At 39.6% G+C, this 20,855-nt stretch overlaps 2 protein-coding genes across 2 annotated transcripts in view; one reads left to right on the forward strand and one right to left on the reverse strand.

The window, feature by feature from the left end:
* Nucleotides 1–2,380: 2,380 nt before the first annotated feature.
* Nucleotides 2,381–20,746, forward strand: ergic1 (endoplasmic reticulum-golgi intermediate compartment 1). The gene is made up of 10 exons (XM_023402133.2): nt 2,381–2,523; nt 9,033–9,094; nt 12,314–12,386; nt 12,891–12,985; nt 15,504–15,628; nt 16,271–16,375; nt 16,474–16,534; nt 16,791–16,891; nt 17,705–17,827; nt 19,259–20,746. Exons 1-10 carry the CDS (start codon nt 2,504–2,506, stop codon nt 19,364–19,366), a joined length of 873 nt encoding a protein of 290 aa, XP_023257901.1. The 5' UTR covers nt 2,381–2,503; the 3' UTR covers nt 19,367–20,746.
* Nucleotides 18,460–20,855, reverse strand: part of flt4 (fms related receptor tyrosine kinase 4) — a 51,531-nt gene continuing 49,135 nt past the window's right edge. The window contains exon 31 of the mRNA XM_087172901.1: nt 18,460–19,332. The gene's annotated coding sequence lies outside the window, so the exon portion shown is untranslated. The remainder of the gene's footprint in view (nt 19,333–20,855) is intronic.

A 20,855-nucleotide genomic window follows, 5' to 3' on the forward strand; every position in this document is an offset into this window, starting at 1 on the left:
TCATTCTCACTTTACTGTAACTTGTGAATCCACATCCATTCTGTTTTGGCCCAGTGTTTTAACTTCAAGCAAAGGGAAGATGGATGTGTTATTTGAGAAAGGAAGAGGGGGAGGGGAGGGGAAGCTTAAAGGACAGAAACTTAAGAATCACAACAGAGTGCAAAAACTCTCCAGCCGGTTTAACCTCACACTCCTGTGAGATGAATCAACTGTGAGGCACATGCCACAAAGCAGGAATGTTACACACTATACAGGGGAGTTGGGTCAAACAGGTCTTGAAAACAGTCTGTACCCAAACATTTTGTCCTCGCTCTAAATGCGTCCCCCAAGTCATGAAGTGGTGCACTTATGTTCTGGAAGTTAAAGGAAAGAAATTAGACAACTGATGACGAGTTGAACAGAGGCAGCTAGTAGGCTACAATGATGAAGCAACATTTTTCTCCATGGTCATGATAAGCAGAAAAAAAGGTATGAATCCAAAACTTTGATTTCAATTACACAAAAACTCCTGTTCTTTACATGATGACATTTATCGGTGCAGATGTCCTCCCAGAATAAGAATACAAATGTGTGAGTGTTTGCGTTGTGGACTGTAAATGACACAATATTGAAATTGAGGTCTGAAAATAGAGCCTGGATTGTTGCTTTGTTTCTGATTCCCATAATTATGGCCCACAACCAACTGTAGCTCTCATCCAGAAAGGGAAGTGAAACAGAGGATGAGAGGCATTTCCTGCGGTCTGGCCTCGCTGTCACTTGCTGTCATCCCTGCCTGTTTACTGTCATTGTTACTAGGGGCAACAGCTGAGCCATCAGTGGGAAAACACAGGGTCTGTCCTGTCCTCTAGTGTCTCAATGGCCGACACATTATATGACCCAAGAACATTTAATTTCATGCATATATGAGTGTGGGGAGACCAAAAAAACTTGAGTTGGAATGGGAAGAATCTCAAGTGCTGTTTCAGGGTTGTGACTATAATAGCCTACACTCCAATATACACAGATACCTATATATCTGATGTACTGTATGTAATACTCAAAATGTAAAAAAAAAAAATTCCTGCTGAAAAAATACATTCACTTTCCTTTCATTTATGTTGAGTCTGTTTAAGGCAGAGGCCATTTGTCTTGAAAATGAATTTGCCTATCAACTGATCTGATCTGATACATAAGTTTACAAGTTTACTTTCTTTTAGTTCTGACCTTTTTTTGTTGTTGCATGTAACAAGTAGCTTAATCCGTTTTGATTAATTATTTGCAGGCTTTTCTCACAATGTTCTAAGAGTTTTTTAATGTCAGCCAAAGAGTGTAGTTGATACATTTTGGGTCACCAAGGGCATTAGACGTCACCACAGGAATTTTTAATAAAAATGTCTTCAAGGCAAGTTTATCATAAAGGCCACATGGTTTATGCCCTGTTGTATGGGGCTGTCACAGAGTAACCAGATAAACATACAGTTACTCACTAACCAAAGTTGGAAAGTTTGGACTAATCAACTTCAGTATACGATATGGATGTATTCAGTGAAACTCCTCTTAAATAAAGTAATTTCCTGTATAACCTGTTCTCATTCTTCAAATGTAGGCTAATTGATGTGTTCATGCTACATCAAGTTCATCATAAACCGGTAGGCTATGTGTTATGTTGTTACATTAGTTATTGTAGAATATGTCATTTTATACTATTTTTAGGATGCCTTCTTAAGATCTAGCCAGAGAAAAAAGACAAACTAGGGTTAGCTGTTTTGGTTAACCGTAGCTTACTCACTTATTTTCTTCTGTAGATAAATAAATAAATACATGTAAAAGTTTTTGATTAAAAACATAGTCTACACTGTACCCTTGTACACCCTAATTGTTCAGGGACTTCAGAGAAGTAACCTAGTTAAATCTGGCTCAGAGTATCTATTTTGTTTGTAGCATTCAATAAATGATTTAAAAACAGACTACAATGTAGTTGTAAGTAGATATAAGTGTTTATTAATGTATTTATCAAAACAAACCATAACTTCACCTGTGGGCTCCTATAAGTGCAGGCTGTTGTATAAATATATGATGAATGACAAAATCGGAAAACAAGCATTTAAATGCTAAATAGGGGGAATTAAAGCAAAGTGTTGCCATAACATGTTTTTGTGCATGGTTCTACATACAAACAAAAAAAGAAGATAAATTTATGCAAATACACAAGGTATAATTTAAAACTACTTGAATATAAACCTATAACTCGCTTCTATCATAATTTTTTTTTAAAAATGGATGGAAACTGATCACTGTCTTCACATAAGTTACAAAAAGCCATAAAAACGACGAACTGTTCTCGGAGGAAATAGAATCATAGGGAACAGGAAGTAGCTCTCAGCCAATCGGCTTTTGCAAAGCGTCCTAAGCTGACGTCAGCCCGGTACCGATGAACAGCCGGTAGCGTTGAAGAGAACTGTAAGGCTGCCCGTCGTTTGTAGCTTTGTCCGCTAACCCCCTCCCTGTCAAACGTTCAAACATCATGCCTTTCGATGTTAGGAGGTGAGTACGGGGCTTCCGTTCATTGGGGTTTAGACGTGAAGGGACGGCGGGGGGGTTCTGCAGTCGGTGAGCTCTGGATGAATTAACTGGCTGGCAAAGCATCGCCTACTAATGAGCGAGTCTCAGTCGGAGCAATACCGTTTCACATTTGGCATGAATGGGCCACATTGTCGCAGGGGTGTAGAGTTGTTGTTGAGTCGGTGGAGTGATGCTCAGGTATGCTCACTGAGCTTTTGTCTGGGTTCCAGCCTGCGCATGTGCAGATTTCCTCATCCTTCCTAATATTTGCAAGAAGTTAAACTAATAACAGTAACCTCAGAGCATAGTAAGTTATTGTCAACACAGTGGTGTCATAGCTGCTTGCTATAATAAGCAAAAGTAACGGTCTGGTTTAGTGTTGTTTACGAATCAATAATCTTAATACACACAAATGTGTCAAAGCATTCAGAGTCATTCAAAACAGTAAGAAACAGACGGTGGGCAGTCAGAAATACACCTGAGCAGAGGTACTGCAGAGCCATTCACCTAATCTGTTGATACTCTATTAGCACAGAGCTAATAGTCACACCTACTGTACAGGGCTGTTGAAACTGTCAATAGAGCACACCTTAATCAAAATAAAGGACAGGATGTTTGCACAGTGGTCACTTCATACTATTGAGCTGTGACAGATACCGACTGGTGGTCTGTCTTCAATTAAATACTAGTATTCATTTTGTCAAGGTAAAAAAAACAAAAAACTAAAGTAATAGGGCAACAAGAAACAATTATTTTTACTGGTTAATCTGCCAGTTTTTTCCAGTTGTTATAATATGCAACAAAATTGTCAAAAAATCAAAAATGCGCATCACTACTTTCCCAGGAGCCAAGGTGAAGTCTACAATACCTTGTTTATTTCACCAAAAGTCTAAACCCCAAAGATATTCAGTTTTCAATAATATGACAAAGAAAACCAGCAAAGTCTCTTATTTGAGAGGCTCACACAAGAAAACGTTTAGTATTTTGTACTGTTTTTGTTCAAAAATGTAGGAGTACTTTAATATTCAAATTTTATTTTATTTTGAATTTCAAAGTTTTCATTTGGAAACACACTGGATTTATGTCCTCAGTAATAATTAGTGGTTGGTGAATTGAATGATATTATTTCTGATCACAATAGTGCAGAAACATCTAGTAATTGATTAGTTGATCGACATAAATATAAAAACTTCAGAGAAGAAGAAGAAGCCTTAGCTCATTCACGAGCTGCCTTTCTCTCAAACTAATAACAGTTGCTGTCATCCTTCCTACAGACCACAGCCGTGTCGCAATAAGCAAATGAATTTACCAAAATACAGCATCTGGCGTATATCTCTTGTTTCGACTGCTACAATAGATGATCTGTGTTGGAGGGTTGTCTGAGAGTGAATGTGTCATTGGGTTATGAACTGGTCATTTCCTGTTCAGATGCTTCAGTGATACCATGATCATGCAAAACTCATGTTGCAACAGCTGGAAATAGCTTGATTGACCAACCAACTGGTTGTTTCACTCAGTCAGAAACATCGGTGGGTTAGTCAACAGGATGAGAGTGTGTAACCATATAGATTACCGTAGGTTACGCCATACGTTTGGGTAGCATGTATTCCCAGAATGTTGAGCTGTATTAGATTAAATATAGTTTTTTAACAGTGGGTGTTTTATATTTTTCTTATATAAGCAAAACCCATGAAAAGACTAAAATCAACAATGTGTTAGTCCGTCTCTCATTACTTTCTGACTTTCCTATCCTATCAGTTGCACTTAGCCCCAAGTTCATTGCATCTTTCATAAGAGATTTTGTAAATCTTAAGAAACGGGTCACAAATCACAAAAGCAAGACGATACATGTATATCAGACTTTGGATATGTGTTTCAGTAGTTGTATGTAGGATAAATTCATATTCATCTGTCCATTATGTGTTTACGCTTACTTTAAAGGAGCTATTTGTAAGTTTAGCTATTGTTACATAGCCAACATTAGCATTAACTGCTATTTATTTTCAATCTTGCCAAGAGCTTCAGCCATTGTTGTATTTACAAGACAAGGTTATAATGCGTACTCAGAGCAGCCCTATTTCTTCAGGGCAGACTGGGCGATACTCGGTATCGGAAAGTGACCAGACTGTCTGTCGGGCCGGGTATAGCTGGTTAGCATGATGACATCAGTGATAGAAGCAAAACAACAGTCAACATTGGCATTTCTTTCCACTGCTGGAGACAGCTCTATGCGAGTAAAAGACTGAAGTTTGATGCTGAACTTGCAACGTCTCTAATGTTGGCTATGTAAAAATAGCAAACCTTACAAATAGTTCCTTTTAAATGATCTAATATTGTATTATTTTTTTTATTATTATATATATTTTTTTTACTCTCAGTTAATTACTAATATAAAGAAAATTCCTTGTACCCTCACAAATCATTAATCATTTTAGCTATTTTTCAAGCAAAAATTCATGAGTGTTCTGGTCCGCTCAAAAATAGTTTTCTTTGCGCCCCCTCTTCAAATGCTCCAACTCTATAATTCTTTCTGTACACTATATTTGATTATTTTATAGTTTCATTCAGTTTCTCATGATGTAATCAAAAACGACCTGACTGGATTGGATGTCAGATTCATGTTCTGAGATGCTTTGTTTCTTGATTTACTACCAAAAATGGCAATAACACTGTGATTGGTTATAGCAGCATGTGCTGACTTGCTGTGTCACTTTTTGATGGTGTTTCTGCACAGCTTCTAACAATCAGCTTCTAATTATAAGAATTCCCTCTTTCAGAATGACTGAGCAGCAGCTCTTCTGATTGAATGAGTGAATGGCTCAGAGGCTTTTATCCCCACGTTTAATTGACCTTCAGAATTATGTCATTTATTGACATATGTAGGCATGGTTTGGGCCAACCTGATGAGGTAGTGTGTTTGCCCCTCTGGCGATTAGATCATGGTGACTTAGAGTTTCAGTACGGATGCTGACAGTGTTTTGTCAATGCATGTTATATCTCTTAATCTTGACAGTGATGGGTGACTTTGCAGTTTAATACTTGACGTACACTTTCACCAGATGACTGAAATAGAAATCTACTTACACAAGTAAGCATGCGTTACCAATGTAAGATGATCACATGTGAGAAGAGGAACTAAACAATCCATTAATGTGGAGGAATACATAAAAGGGGTGAAGCAGTGACTCACTGTGACTCATTTGCGAGATATGGTTCATTTAGTCAGGTTCTTTCCTTGAAAAGCAGCCCTGTGCTTTCACTTCATGGTGTCAACAGAGAGATACTGGTACACCATGTCCTCACTAATCACAAAACATCTGCGGCCCTTACAGAAGACCGAGCAGTGTGAAGTGACGGAGGGAGATGTGTTGACTGTAATTCAGGAAATTACAAACGTCAGTGTTAGACCGAGAGATGAACTCTTGAGTCATCATTAATATTCATGAATACAAAGTGTTCGCAGTGAAGGAAATTACGTGAAACTGAGTTCTCATCCAACCTAAAAATAAGTCTCCCTAAGTCTAACAAAGGTGTTGTGCACCTCTGACAAAATCTGCTATAAAATGTAATGTAACTATATAAAATAAAATACATTTTAAATTATGTATGACAATACTTTAAATAAATACAGTTAAGTAAATGTATTTCTTCAAAAAACAGAGATTGTCTTTATTGCCATAACACTTGTGTGTTTTGTATTTAAATGAATGCATTTTAAATGATATGTTATGATATATATTAAATGCTGCCTTACCAAATTAATTCACACATTTCAGTTAAATTAAACAAAAGCCATGTCATGTGATATAAAAAATATATTTTCAACTGGTGGAATATAAGGTATGCTATCAAATATATCAAATATTTTATTCAGAAATATTCAGATTTATTCCAGTAATATGTTTTTAATGCATACAACATAACAGATGTCAACATTGTAGCATTTCAATTTTGCATTCAGTATGAGAAGTGTCTTTATTATGACATTTCAGCTCCAACATAAATTAAACCTGCCATAATTCTGTTTGATTCAAATGACTGTATGTATTTATTCATCTGCCCAGCATTTTCAGTGTTAGAAGGGATTATAACTGTGCTCATGAACCAGGTCTCCAGGTGCAACACAGCGTTGGTGAGATAGTGGATGCACCTGCCTTTTTATTTTAGTGTAGTACAACAGCTCAGTCAATCTCCGTCATATCAAGGCAGAATGATGAGTCCGTGTGATGGGCGGGGGGGGGGGGGGGGGGGGGGGGGGGGTTGTGTGTTTGCATGTGATTCCCTACTGTGACTAACAAGCAAAAAATATGGTTACATGGTTTTTGTGTTAGACTGCTGCAGCAGGAGGCCAACATATCACGTGACTTCAAATATTTAACTAAATATCATATCAATATCAAGATAGTGCTGGGATGCCATTTTATAAATTTTCTCCACCTTTCCATCCCTTAATTTAGAGTGTAACTCAGACCTTGTGTCCAGATATATCCGGCCTGTCTACTGTACATCAATCTGAGACTATTTACAGTTCGCATCAGTCGCATCAGATTCCATGTCAGGTCTCAAGTGACCACTTGAGTGAGATTTTGTTTCCTCACTCACATTTGATTTTAGCAGTGGGAGACCACGACAGCTAAAAAAAAAAGATAGTCACACACCAAGAGATGAGGATCTCTGTGAGTATTTATAACCTGGTCTCCAACTTGGCTGCAGTCAGTGGCGTCATGTGTTTGTGATGTAGCTTGAGCATTAAGAAGTATGTTTAAATGTGTAATAATCAGTGGCTTCTTACAACCTTCTTGCACAATTTACTTTCTATAGTTCTTTATATTATTGGCACTGCGTATATACGTCACATCTCACGTGGCAACTTTTCAACAAATACACTTCTTGTTTCTGTCTTGGCCACTTTGACCACAAATGCGGTTTGGAGTTTAAGAAAAGAAAGTTGACGAAGTTTCCAAAACAACACTGGTTGTTTATTTTCTCTTGACAGGAGAACCCACACGGGGGAGGGTGTAATCCTTGATCTGAGCTCAGAGAGATAGAAATCAGGAATCAAGTGTTTCAAGGTTTTCACATGACAGCATTGTACATCACTGTGCCCCACCTGTTTGGTTGTTTCATGGGGTCAGCACTGTGGCAGGGTGGAGAGGATGTGAGGGAAGGAGATTCTGCCTCTCTGCACATGAAGCTTAACATTCAGGAAGTGTGTTAGTGTAGAAGTTATTCTGATCCTGCATACAGACGACCCCTCCCTGAGTTCCCCTCCAAGCCTCCTCTCTATGCTGTCTGCCCTGTATATCCAGCCAGGCTGGCTATTAGCGCACAGTGATCTAATACTGATGGGACATCGGTGCAGGAAGTTATAGATGGATGCGGATCAGAGGGAGAGAGGAAGAGATGAAAGGAAGTTGGGCGAGGCCGTGTGCGCTAGATGAAAACACAGGAGCGAGAACAGGAACTGTGGCGAAACAAGAGAAGCAGCAGGGTCGGAGCTCGACAGGAAGCCCTCCCTCCCACTTCCTCCAGCCCCCCACCCCCCACTGCCCTGCATTGCATCAGCTGCGATTACTTCTCTGGCAGCTAACGGTGGAAGAAATTTGAAGAGATGTGAGTGTTTTGGAAGGAGATGAGGAAGGAGCGAAAGAGAGAAAGAGAGAGTGTGTGTGACGAGAGATGAGAAGTGAGGGTGGGTGGGGTTTACATCAGTCAGCAATGGAGTTTGGGGTCGAAAATGTTTCACTGCCCAAAAAGGACATGCGCAAGAACTCATGAACCTAAATAGTTTTGGTGTTGAGTAGTTTTTCCCCCTTCTCAGCTCCCCAAATAGGCAACAACAGTATTTCACAAGAGTGCTGTGGTTGTGTCAGGTGGTAATGATCCTCCTGCGCTTCTGATTCACTGATGTACACACAATCCTTTTTTTTTTTTTTTAATACCTACGTTGATATGAAAATGTTAAGTTGAAGATTTAAGTGAGAATAAATCTACAGCCTGATGTTGTCAGACTGAATCCTTCACTGCTGGTGTTGTTGCACTTACTGCCAAGAAGATCAAACCATATGACTTGATCATCGTAAATTACATCGTTACTACAGTTGTGTTTGTATTCATCTATGTCTGTTTTCATTGGTTTGTCTGTGTTTTGTGTTTATGTTGGCTTTGTGTTTTGCTGTGTACATGCAGAGTGTGAGAGACCTTTTGTTGGGGTCAGGACAGAATTACAGAGCACACATTCACAGGAAGAGGTGTAACCCTGTAGTTTGTGTGTGTGTGTGTGTGTGTGTTGCGGCTGGCTGTCTGGACCTGTTATGTGTAATGGCAGTGGTCCACAGCTAACATTCCACCACTCTTCTGTAATATCGCACAGCCTGATGGGTACAGAATGTGCTTCTTTTCTCAGCACGTAGTGTTTACATTTGCAATTTTTTTTCTCACTCCTCCTTTCCCTTTTTTTTTTGTTTCCTTCTCTTCCTTTCTCTCCTCAGATTCGATATCTACAGGAAAGTGCCAAAAGATCTCACCCAGCCCACATACACAGGAGCATTCAGTGAGTAGTTCTTCACCCTCAATGGGCCAAAAATATGAGGCTCTTTTTTTGGTTGTTTTTTATTTTTATATGATGATTCATCAAGTTTTAGTTGCCCATTTTTCCACGTATGTATTTGGAATCCCTGAGTGTTAAATATGCAAAATGTTTGGTACAGATTTGGTTCAATAAAGTTCTATTTCCACTTGTGTCACTAACTTAAAATCTGCTTATTTCCTTTCTTGTTGAAAGTTAGCTGAAAAGATTGAAGCCACTCTCATGTACATAAAAAATGAAACACCACCACCAGTAGATGGTTAGCTTAGCTTAAAGAAAAAAAGGAAACAACTAGCCTGAGTCTGTCCAAAGGTTACAAAGTGTAAAACATCACACAAACAAGATTTGATGTGTTAGTGAGCTTTATAGCTGCTAGAGGTCTAGCTGTTTCCAATCTTTGTGCTAAGCTAAGCTAACTGGCTACTGGCTCTAGCTTCATAATAAAACCACAGATTTTCATTTTTATTCAGTGTTTTGGTATCCACCTTCTCATCCAGCCGTGACCAAGAAAGAAGACAAGTGTGTACAAATGATGTCAAACTATTCCTTTGACTGTTTCTGTTCACGCTATTCATTTTTTCAGCAATATCATTAGCTAACTTAGCCTTAAATTGCAGTACTTGCAGCATTTTGTTTCAATTTGTATGTTTCAATATTGTGAATGTTTTGTGTATTTTCTTTTCAGTGAAACGAAAACAACGAAAACAAAAGTAACAGAGACAGACTTTCATCAAAATAATACCTTTTTGGATGATTTATTTCAACTGATAGTCATGTTTTATGTCACATTTTGCTATTCCTACCATCTACAAAACCCTGTGGCTCTTAGATAGCAATAACAAATGACTTTGCCATTCTAGTAGTGCTTAGCTAGTGGTAGTATTTAGCATACCTGTAGAGTTTTACGTGCACACTTTTCATTAGAGAGAGAGAGAGAGAGAGAGAGAGAGAGAGAGAGAGAGGTACCAGTCACTACTCAGTGGGTGGATGTATTGAGGAACAGTTTAGGAAAAGGGAGGAGATGACAGCTGTAAATCAAGTCCCTGTCTCAGAGCAGAGGTGTATCCCAACAGAGTCAGTCAATGGGCAGTACCTGTTTTGCTACAACTAGTATGGTAAGAATGTTAATGAGCGTGCTCTTTCATTGCCACAGGCACCTGAGAAGTCATCACTGTGAATCTGAATGGTTTTCCTGTCAGATCATGTGTTTCGCGCTTGTCACCGACAAGTCATTGTGTAATCAGGGATAGTATTGATTATTCACTCTTAAGCAGCATACAAAAGACCTGATGACACATTTTTGGCTCCTCAGTCATCTTCTAGTTTGGTTATTCATTGAGCAGCGCAGGGTAGAACTGAATGTCAGCTCCAACCTGATGACAGAGTGGATAAACAACGCTGTTAGTGAATGGTGAACAGTTTTACACAGTTTATAAACACCTTCCTGGATGACAGGGAAGAGAATGAATTTGCTAAAGATATACACACGAGTTTCCACCCATGAGGAAATGGATGGAAGTTCTTCCTGTATGGAGTTGACTCCCTTCCTGTCTCCGTCCTCTGTCTAGGGGTGAGGGCATTTGGTTGATTCAGATATTAGACAACTGTTAGTGCTTCACCCACGGCCGCTCAACTTACAGTTTGGTTTGTGTGGTTCAGAGGCAACCAGAAACAGACTCCCTCTTTTCACAAAAGGCCAAATATTTGACCCAAGTGCTTTTGTTATTCTGTTTTAGGGCCACATTCCTTTGGCTTCAATTTTTACGGTATTTACTTTGAACAATAGCTCTGTTTTTGCAACAGTGGTTTTTCTGGAGCCCTTCTCACTTTGGACATAATATATCAATCTGTTGTTTGACTGATTTGTAATAATTCTATTATTTGTTTGTCCTGCCTGTGCGGTGTGGGAGAAAATGAGCTTCGGGTAGAACACAAAAATAAATAGAACATCTGATTACGGAAGTGTAGGGCTAATTTTGGGTGTCATGGACTGATTCATGGTGTTATCGAATCCGATCCTTAGTGTCACAGCTCTGAAAGAAAAGCTTCCTGTCTGTGAGAATGAAGCAACTTTTGAGTCTATTTCATCTTAAGTGCGAGCACTAGGATGGATGAGCTAAGGTTTGAAAAAAAAAAAAGAAAAAGAAAACACTCGTGAAGTCTTTCTAAATCATTTGCCTTGTCAGTATTTCCATTGCAGAGCTGTTGAAGTTTAAATCAGCAGCAGTCCATTACACTCATCTTTAGTAATCCCCTTCCAGTATTGCATCCTTTGAGGCTCAGGAAGAAATATTGTACACGTCTTTTGATGAACCTGAATAAGTGACCTATGTGTCATAGCGATGCTTCCTATTGTTTGTTGGTTAAACATTACCTTATGTAAAGCCTCTGCCAACCACAGGTTTGGCTGTGACGCTCTGCCGACCACAAGGTCATGTGATTGTGATCCTGGGAGACGGTTGTCACGTAAACACGCCTCACCTGCTGAGTGAGAGCTTGTCTGACTGAGGCTCTTGTCATACCAGATAGACCACAGTTGCGCAGACACAGATCAGCTCCTTCCATATTTATCTTAGTAAACACATGACGTTTTTATATGACCCTTCGACTGATTAGTTTGACACATGAAATGAAACAGACAGCCTGGCTGCTTCTCCTTTTAAGCTCAGACTTTATTTTGGCTCAGATTGAACAAAAATACTTAATATTTAAGGTTAATATTCCTAATCTGGTCCCTGTCTTGCTGTTCATTAAAACCTTCACTGTAAAGCTTCTTTGTTGGAGCCATTTTTGGTCTGGGTGATTGTGTGAAGTTTGTTTAAGGAAACCCAAAAAGAACCGTTTGTAGGACTTGTGCAGCATGAGCTCACCCCTCTGAAAGCAGATATGCTGTAATGGCTGCCTGTTGTGCTGGTATTTAATGTGTAATTAGTGTAGGAGGGTCTTTTAAAAACCTGCGTAATGGCAGGCTTAACGTAGCCAGTAAAGCAGCTATTTCGGGACAATTTTTACGGCTGCTGTGATTTCATTAATGTCAATAGCTTAGGTCAGCCATTCTCAAAGGTTGGAAGAGCCCTCACTCATTTTGTTTACATCATTCCTTGAAGTGCCGTACATAAAACCCAGCAGTGACTTAAGTTTAAACAAGGTGTTCATTCTAACTTTCTTCCTCTTTGCCCACAGTTTCCATTCTCTGCTGTGTCTTCATACTTTTCCTGTTCCTATCTGAGCTGACGGGATTCATAGCCACTGAAATGTAGGTATCAACACCAGTCGATGCACCTTTAACAGCCGTGTTATCTTGTAATATCCTGTAGCTGAAACAATCGAATCGTAAGAAAGTCCCCTCTGTTGCCACACGGGCACAGGACCTGCCATCTGAAATATACAAGACAGGAACTTAATCATGAATGTCGTTGCCCTCATTATGATGTATCCTGCTCGGCCCGTGTTGTAACCAATGAGTGGAGTCAATTGTCTCACAGGAAATTGGCTTTGTGCATGCGTCAGCCTCTTGGCAATGTGTAATAAGTGATGACTTGGGGAGGGTGTGACAGAAAGGAAATACACTGACACAGATACACAAATGCTCTTTTACTTGCAATTTGGCAGAAGATGAATCCTCGACTGTTAAAGTAGTGCGCAAATGACATGTTGTCAGAGGAGAAAATGGTCTTTTTCTTAGTATAAATGACTTTTTTCCCCCTCTCATTAAAGGTTTCAGCTTATCTAACTGATTTCTCTTTTCTGCCTATTACAGAGTAAATGAACTGTATGTGGATGATCCTGATAAAGACAGTGGTGGGAAGATAGATGTGAGTTTAAACATCAGTTTGCCAAACTTACACTGTGATTGTGAGTATATACATATATATATATATATATACATATATATAACCCTCAGTTTCTCTTCATTACACTTCCTGTTTGTGTGTTATGTTTTTCACACTGTTTATGGCCTCTTTTTTACAGTTTGTTTTTCCCTTTATCAGACTGTGTCATACTTGCTCTGCCCTATCATTTAACACGGCATATTGGCAAAAGATAAATGATTCCCTAGATAAAGAATAGACTCAAAGCTACACAATGGTTTGTTTACCCTGCGGTGTTGTTGCATGCTGCTAGATAACACTAGACTTTACGCCAGACCTCAGATCTTTGTCGCCTCTGTTTGATCTCATGCTGCCACACAGCCGTGATCTGAGTTTGACATGAAGTTGCCTCGGTTGGCTCGTCTACTGTACTTTGGATGTCAGAGAAGTGGGCAGGGCAGTTGAAGCGTGCCAGGACGCAGAGCAGTCACTGGTTATTTGCTCCTCATGACTCTCCTCAGAAACTATGCCCAATGACAAATCACACACACGCGCGCGCACACACACACACACACACACACACACACACACACACCACATCCATGTACACACACACACACACACACACACACACTGGTGCTACTCCGGCAGCACAGAAAACACACACATCCATTCAGTTCAAGCGATATCCAAAAATGGCAAAGCCAATAAATGCTTGTGTGAAAAATGAAGTCCAGATTTCAGCGAGAGAGGCTTTGGCATGCAGACACACAGCTGTTGGCCATGTGTTTAGACAAGCTCGCTCATGGCATGCCTAAACAAAGGCCGTCCCCTGCCGTTTCCAATTAAAGCTCTTGATGATTGTATGTATGGTGGTTTTGTTTATTTGCAGAATTTAAACTTTTTTTTTTTTTTTTGTCAGAAATGTAGGGCGCTCTTAAATACCAGTTCAAACACGTTGGTGTAACCACAGTGCAGCTGCATGTAATGAGCAGAAATGTTCCTCAGGCCTTGCCCCTGCAAGTTAATATTGTCAGTTTATTTTCCAGGCCTCCAAACAGGTTGTCATCCATTACAAATTTACTTGCAGAGAGAAATCATTCTCATCATGGAAAAGCTGGCATTTCCATCTCTTTTTACTATTTATCTGCTCTGCCGCTCCAGAGTTAAACACTGTCTCCCTCCACTGACCTTTACGGGTTGCCAGGTCTTGATTTGTGACTTCATGGAAAAGCAGAACCGCGTGTAATATCCTTATAATAACCCCCCCCCACACACACACACACACACACACACACACCAGCCCACCCACTTTACATGAACACACTTCCAGTCCTAAATGTCTTAAAAAGGAGAAACAACCAGCTCTCACACGGGCGGACTTCACTCACATTTGTGCACTGTATTTTGAGATGTAGATAGACGTGGGGCAGAAGTGGGCAGAGGGGGGGAGGGGTCAAATTTGTCTTGAATGTCAAAGGTCAGACGGACGGCGTGTGGAGGTTTTTGCACAGATCCAGCAGACATCCCTCTCTGCACTGCTGGCCAACACAGAGCACAGGCAGCCTCTGAAAATAGGCCACTGCCAGTGTGCCAATGCACGTCGGCTTGCAGGGGAGGGGGTGGGGGGTGGTGTGGAAGTCTAGATGGAAAAACACAGACAGGGAGAGGGCAACAGGCAGGAGAGGTGGTCTGTTTGGACTTTGTGTGTTTACTTTGCGGGCCACACTGTTGTGATATTGAAAATCTCTCTCTTTATTCTTCTCTTTCTCTTCTAATGGAAAGTACCAGTTTGCTTGTTGAATGTAAAAAAAAAATCTGCAGCTAATGATTATTCTCATCATCTGTAAATCTATTATTAATGTCTTTGATTAACCAATGAATAGTTTTATCAATAAAGAGTCCAGTCACAAGATGGTGACGTCTTCACACAACTTGTTTTGTCTGTAATGATGCACTTGGATAAATTTAGGATTCATTCATTTTTTATTTTTTACTCTGTTGAACTCAAAGACCAAAATAAAGATCAAAATTGAGGAAAGCAGCAAATGTTTTTCATAGAGCTGAAACAATACATTGACTGGTCAAACAACAACAACAAAATAATTTTCAGCAAATTTGATAATTGATATTTAATAATTTGTTAAAAAAAATTCAAGTGTCCTCTGGTTTCTGCCTCTCAAATGTGAGAACTTTCTACGTTTCTGTGTGTTATATTGTGCTAAATTGAGTGTCTGGATTTTGTGTGTTAATCAGATAAAACAAGAATTTTGAGGACGTCACGTTGGGCTCTGGGGAACTGTCATCGAAACTTTTTCAGTGTTTTCTGGCATTATTTTTACACTAAACCAATCACTACAACCGATGAATTAGTTTAGAATAAAGGATAGATAAATCAGTAAAAAAAAGTTTCAGTTGCAGTTCTAGTTTCTGTGTTTTCTTAGCACTTGAAAAGTAAAAGTTTGAAACCGGCAGAGGAAACTGTTTAATATTTTGGTTCATATTCTCTCTTGTTCATTATATATTTAAATTTTCTCCCGTATCTCTTTGTTTTTCTTCAGTGGTAGGTTTGGACATCCAGGATGAGATGGGCCGCCATGAGGTCGGTCACATTGACAACTCCATGAAGATTCCTCTCAACCAGGGTGACGGTTGTCGCTTTGAGGGAGAATTCACCATCAACAAAGTAAGGCGTCATCTCATAGTGGAGCGGAGAAGAAGAATGACCCCCCACACACTCGAGGGATTACTTGTTTTATGTGCCTGATCCCCCTCAGAAAATGGCAAAAGTCAGTCTTTTCTGTCCAGTAATTACATTATGGTGGATCAGATAAGAGTTTTTGTGGGACCTAAGCTCTTGGACTATATGCCGTATATTTGTCTTGCACTTGAGTTAAACATAGTGGCTGATCCCCTGTCTGAGACAAATGAGCCCGACCTGCTTCCTCCTCCAGTCTAAATTGAGTTATGCTAAATGGAAGAGCTCGGGGATTCAGTTACACCTGACAGCATACTACAGTCTGGGCCCCGTGAAGCTCTGTTTGTCCCACCACCACTTTGTGCGTCAGTCTTTCCATTGCATTTAAAATGATTAACCCAGCAGTTGTACATTTAACACTCTTGCTCATGGAATAAATGGAAATATGTGGAACGTGTTAAAGTGGGAAGATCTTTCTTCCGGAGGCGCGGACCTTTTAGTTTCCAACCGAGAGAGTGCGTTCAGTCAGATTCCGTCATTAGTTAACTAAATGTGTTGCAGGTGCTTGTGCTGTTATTGGCTTACAAACTTTGCTGTGTGTATGTGTTTATGTGTGTTGCCTGCCTTCAGGTACCAGGAAACTTCCATGTTTCGACACACAGCGCTACTGCACAGCCCCAGAGCCCTGACATGACACACACCATCCACAAACTGGCCTTTGGGGAAAAGCTTCAGGTAGGAACACACACACAAAACACAGCCTAGAAAACTTGACAAGATCTGCAGCATGAAGGCACAACACAGATCTCTTTTTTTCCCCTTTTGTCACACAGGTACAAAAAGTACAGGGAGCCTTCAATGCGTTGGGAGGGGCCGACAAGCTCTCATCTAATCGTACGTATCCACACTGCACATGTACTCATCATAACCACTATGTGACTTTTATGTAAGGCCACTCGCGTGATGCAATGAAATGAGACACTTAGTGGACGGCAATTAAATCCAAACACACTGGAAACTTGATTCAAACAGCTGACACTGCAGCTCAAACAGAAAGTCTCCAGTCGTCTGCGTCATGATCAAAACTGTATCCATTTTTGGACCCCGGAAACAACATTTTGTCATTGAAATTACTTTGTTGCTCTTGCAGCTCTGGCCTCTCATGACTACATACTGAAGATTGTTCCAACAGTGTATGAAGACCTGTCAGGCAGACAGAGGTTCTCCTACCAGTACACGGTAGCCAACAAGGTGCTGTATCCTCGCTATTACCTCTCTTTTCCTTTCCACCCTTCTCATTAAATCACACCGCTATGTCATGTTGTTTTTGCACTCGTCATGGAAGCAGAGCGACCATCCCAACATATGGTCCGAGCATGTATCGCCGTGTTAACTTGTGCACTCACCCGGAAGTGAAAGCTCACCCCTAGTGACTGGAAAAGCTCCCTAGATGTCAACAAACCATAAACACACTTCCTAGAACTGTGTTGACTGACAGCTGGGTTTTGGAGTTTGAAGTAATAACAGTGCAGGTCAGCTGTGAAGCGGGGAGGATGAGGGCCTGAGCAAAATATTCCAAAATCTCATTGCAGGAGCATAAATAAAGGTCCAGCTGAGGCACACATCTGTGCTTGGACTTCAACAGTCTTTTTTCCATGATAAATTTATTATTCTTATCAAATTTATTATAGGTATATCAGGATTGATTCACTAGAAATGTGATTTATAGCAACTCACTGATAGTCCTGTCATCACATCACGTAACAATAACTCAGCTCATTGTAGCCGCCTCCTGCTTACTTCATCTGAGTTTATTCAGCCAATGTTCTTTTTTTTTCATTCTTTCATTTTAAGATTTTTGAATGACTTCATTCAAAACCAGTTCTGTAATGACACGTAAACATCACTACAGATGAGAATGAAATTACAGTTTGCTCTAAATTGTTTTCGAAACATAATGGGATTGACCGACTCAGTGTTGATTAAATCGATCTCACATGTCGCAGAGTCCAAAACACTTTTTGTAACACGCTCTCTTTTTTTTTTTTTTTCCTTCCCACACAGGAATACGTTGCTTACAGCCACACGGGCAGGATCATCCCGGCCATCTGGTTCAGATACGACCTCAGTCCAATCACGGTCAAGTACACAGAGAGGAGACAGCCCTTCTACCGCTTCATCACAACAGTGAGTGGATTCATCTCTGGGATTTGCCAGAAACCAAAATCTGTGGCAAAATGTCTCACATTAATGTTGATTTATTTAAATTCAAGGCCTTTCAAGGTCTTATAAACAGTGAAAGTGATGATTTTAAAACACTACCTCAAAGCGGTTCTAATGTATTTTTAAAAACGCCAGTAGCTTGGTCAGTTGGTCGTAATTTGACAGAAATTCATGATGCCCAGAGGATGAATCCTATTTTTCCTCTTGTGACACCATCAGGTTAGAAACTTAGTCTAATACTTTGTGACCAACAAAACAAATCTTAACATTAATCTAAGATGGTACACATGTTTAACATTATACCTGCTAAAAATCAACATTTTAGTTCCCCTCAGCTCACAGAGGCTTTTATCTTCTTTCAGATCATTGTTTCACTCTTTGATTTTGATTGACCCATAGTGCTCTCATCAGTGCTGTTTTCATCAGCAGGCAACAGTTTACCTCAAGACATCTCTGATAAACCCACTGTACGCTACCTGCCCATCATCATACAGAAGACAGTTAGTGATTAGCTCGTGAACATAGCAAACATTTAGCAGCTAATGAGCTAAATATTTACCTCAGGAGTTGATAGAAACAAAAAACTGAGCCAAAAGGAGAGGGGATATTTTCTTGTATTCATCGGGTGGCCAGAAATACAACTTCAGGTCAATGCTAATGTTGCTCTGTGTCTGCTGGATGTGTAAAAAGGCTGTTAGCTAACATGTTAGCCATAACAGCTTTATAATTCCAGCTTTTTGTGTTGTTCCAACATCAGTAAAACAATGTAATGTTATATTATTAAATTGATAAGTTGTTACACAGTATGTCTCACAGACCTAAAGTGGAAATACTTCTGTAGTTTTTCACTTTTCACATTTACTTGTATGGTTTTAGGGTTCTTTTTTTTTTAGTGGTCATATAAGAGGTCTTATATTTTCTATATTTTCTTTGTTTCTTTATATTTTGTCTTGTACAAAAAAAATCCCTTTACCTCCTAAATTCCTTTTATCTGACTCCATCCCCCACCTGACCCGGTCAGTCTAGAAATTTTTTGCTGTACCACCTCATCAGGAAAGTTCCCTGCTGACTGATAATGCAGTCAGAGGTATATTGGCTGCTGGCTGTTGAGATACACTGTTATTTGTCCTTTGTGTTGTTTAGGTTTATCATGACTTAAGGCATGGGTAGGAGATGACTGTGCGTATAGTGTGATTATGAGTCACGGCCTAAGATTGTGAGTCAAGCAGCAGCAGAGCTCTTTGCTGGACTCCAGTACATACCGAGTTGTCCGTGTAATGTATTGTTATGATTAAATGTGATTAAAGCCAGCTGATATTGAGCCATTTATAACCAGAGAAGAAAACTTAACAGCTTTGAAACACTGAGACTGACGGGACGACTTGTTTTCTGTAGATCTGTGCCATTGTTGGAGGGACGTTCACAGTCGCAGGCATCATCGACTCCTGTATATTCACCGCTTCAGAGGCCTGGAAGAAGATCCAGATAGGAAAGATGTCATGAGGATCGCTCCTCACCTTACCCAACACATTTTATTTATAAGTGCAAAGTTGCTAGCCTGTTAGCTAAATCCAGTTCTGCTCGAACCAACTTCCTTGTGGAGATTGTATCACCGTGACCAATGAAGTGGCTCCGGCACTCGATCTAACTACCAGGCTACACGCCACTACTGCATCTCAGTTACTGGGGCTCCTCTCAGGCTCCCATCTGCTCTGCTGACGTGTGGACGCTGACTATCACATGTCTGCTTCCTGCATCTTCAGTGTCAGGAGAGGAGAGGAGGGGGAAGCTTTTTTGTTACTGTGGAGATGAAATCTAAAGTACTGTGTGTCAGGGTTCAACCAGTATGGGTGTTTTGAAGGCTTCAGCTGATATTTTTAGAATGAAGTAAAAAAAAAAAATTTAAAAAAAAATAGCTGAGATTTGTGCTGATATTCACATATTTTAAATATGATCAAGCAGCACATGACACAAATCTGTGCACTACACGTGTTCAATCATAGGGAAATTTTCAGATCATGAATCTGATCTGAATGATTTACAGATTTAAAAAAGTGGGTGAAATCAAAATGTATTATTTACTATTTTCTATTTTCAGCCCAATCTATTTGTCAACCTGAATATCACTGTTTATTTCCCAGTACTGAAAAAGGGACTGATTATTTGAAGGAAGTGTTGTTCTTTTCTATAAACCTGTACCACAAAAATACATTTTCTATCACGTAACGTGAGTTTTTTTTCTTCCAATCTGACATTTAATCTCCAGTATTCAAACTGTGCCTTTGGGTTTGCTGTTCCACCATACAGGATTACATCAGCTCTTCATTATTTCATTGTTTCAGTGGCTGCCACTAAAACCAGTATTTTCACAGGTTCTTTCATGCATGTTACAGATACAGTATCTTAGATTAGGGGTTTCTTTTAATACAGCGATCATTGTGTACCTTTCATTTCATTTACACCAAATATTTCCTCAACGCTGTTAAAGGTCCTAGATTTGACTGTTTCCATTCCATTTCAGTGATTGCAAAAAAAATATAGTGAATGTCTTGTTTTTGCTAAGAAATAAATTGATTTTTTTTTTTTACATGGTACCTGAATTTGTTTACTGATTGTTAATCCATGAAGTTATTGTTATATAAATTGTGAAGAAGGTTTGGTTTTGTAAGGAGAGAACATGTAGGCCAAGATGTTTTTCCTCTTTGGTCATTATTTTTCTTTTTATACTATTGTTACTGCAGCGTCTCTGATCAAGGACGGTGATAATCACAAGCCCTGGTATAACTGGTCTTTCTACTGTAAAGGTCATCCATTTCCTGTTGTGTCTCAAATTACTCTGTAATGCTATGTGTTCCTCAAGTAAAGGTACCATAGTGACACTAACTGTTGTACACTTTATTTCTTTATATTGCTATAAACTGGCTGCCATTTTACAAACTTTTATTTTGGCTTCAACCGCTCATTTAAATCTGTTTTGACAGTTTCAAAGGGC

Source organism: Seriola lalandi, unplaced genomic scaffold, assembly GCF_002814215.2.
Source record: "Seriola lalandi dorsalis isolate HSWRI2012SDOR001 ecotype SW California unplaced genomic scaffold, Sedor1 jcf7180002053898, whole genome shotgun sequence".
NCBI classification, from domain to species: Eukaryota; Metazoa; Chordata; class Actinopteri; order Carangiformes; family Carangidae; genus Seriola; species Seriola lalandi.

What these genes read in the sequence shown, in the direction of transcription:
- ergic1 (XM_023402133.2), top strand. Translation starts at nt 2,504, where the DNA reads ATGCCTTTCGATGTTAGGAG. An exon ending in CACATACACAGGAGCATTCA is followed by an intron (nt 9,095 to 12,313) that starts GTGAGTAGTTCT and finishes CTTTGCCCACAG; the next exon opens with TTTCCATTCTCTGCTGTGTC. An exon ending in AGTACACGGTAGCCAACAAG is followed by an intron (nt 16,892 to 17,704) that starts GTGCTGTATCCT and finishes CTTCCCACACAG; the next exon opens with GAATACGTTGCTTACAGCCA.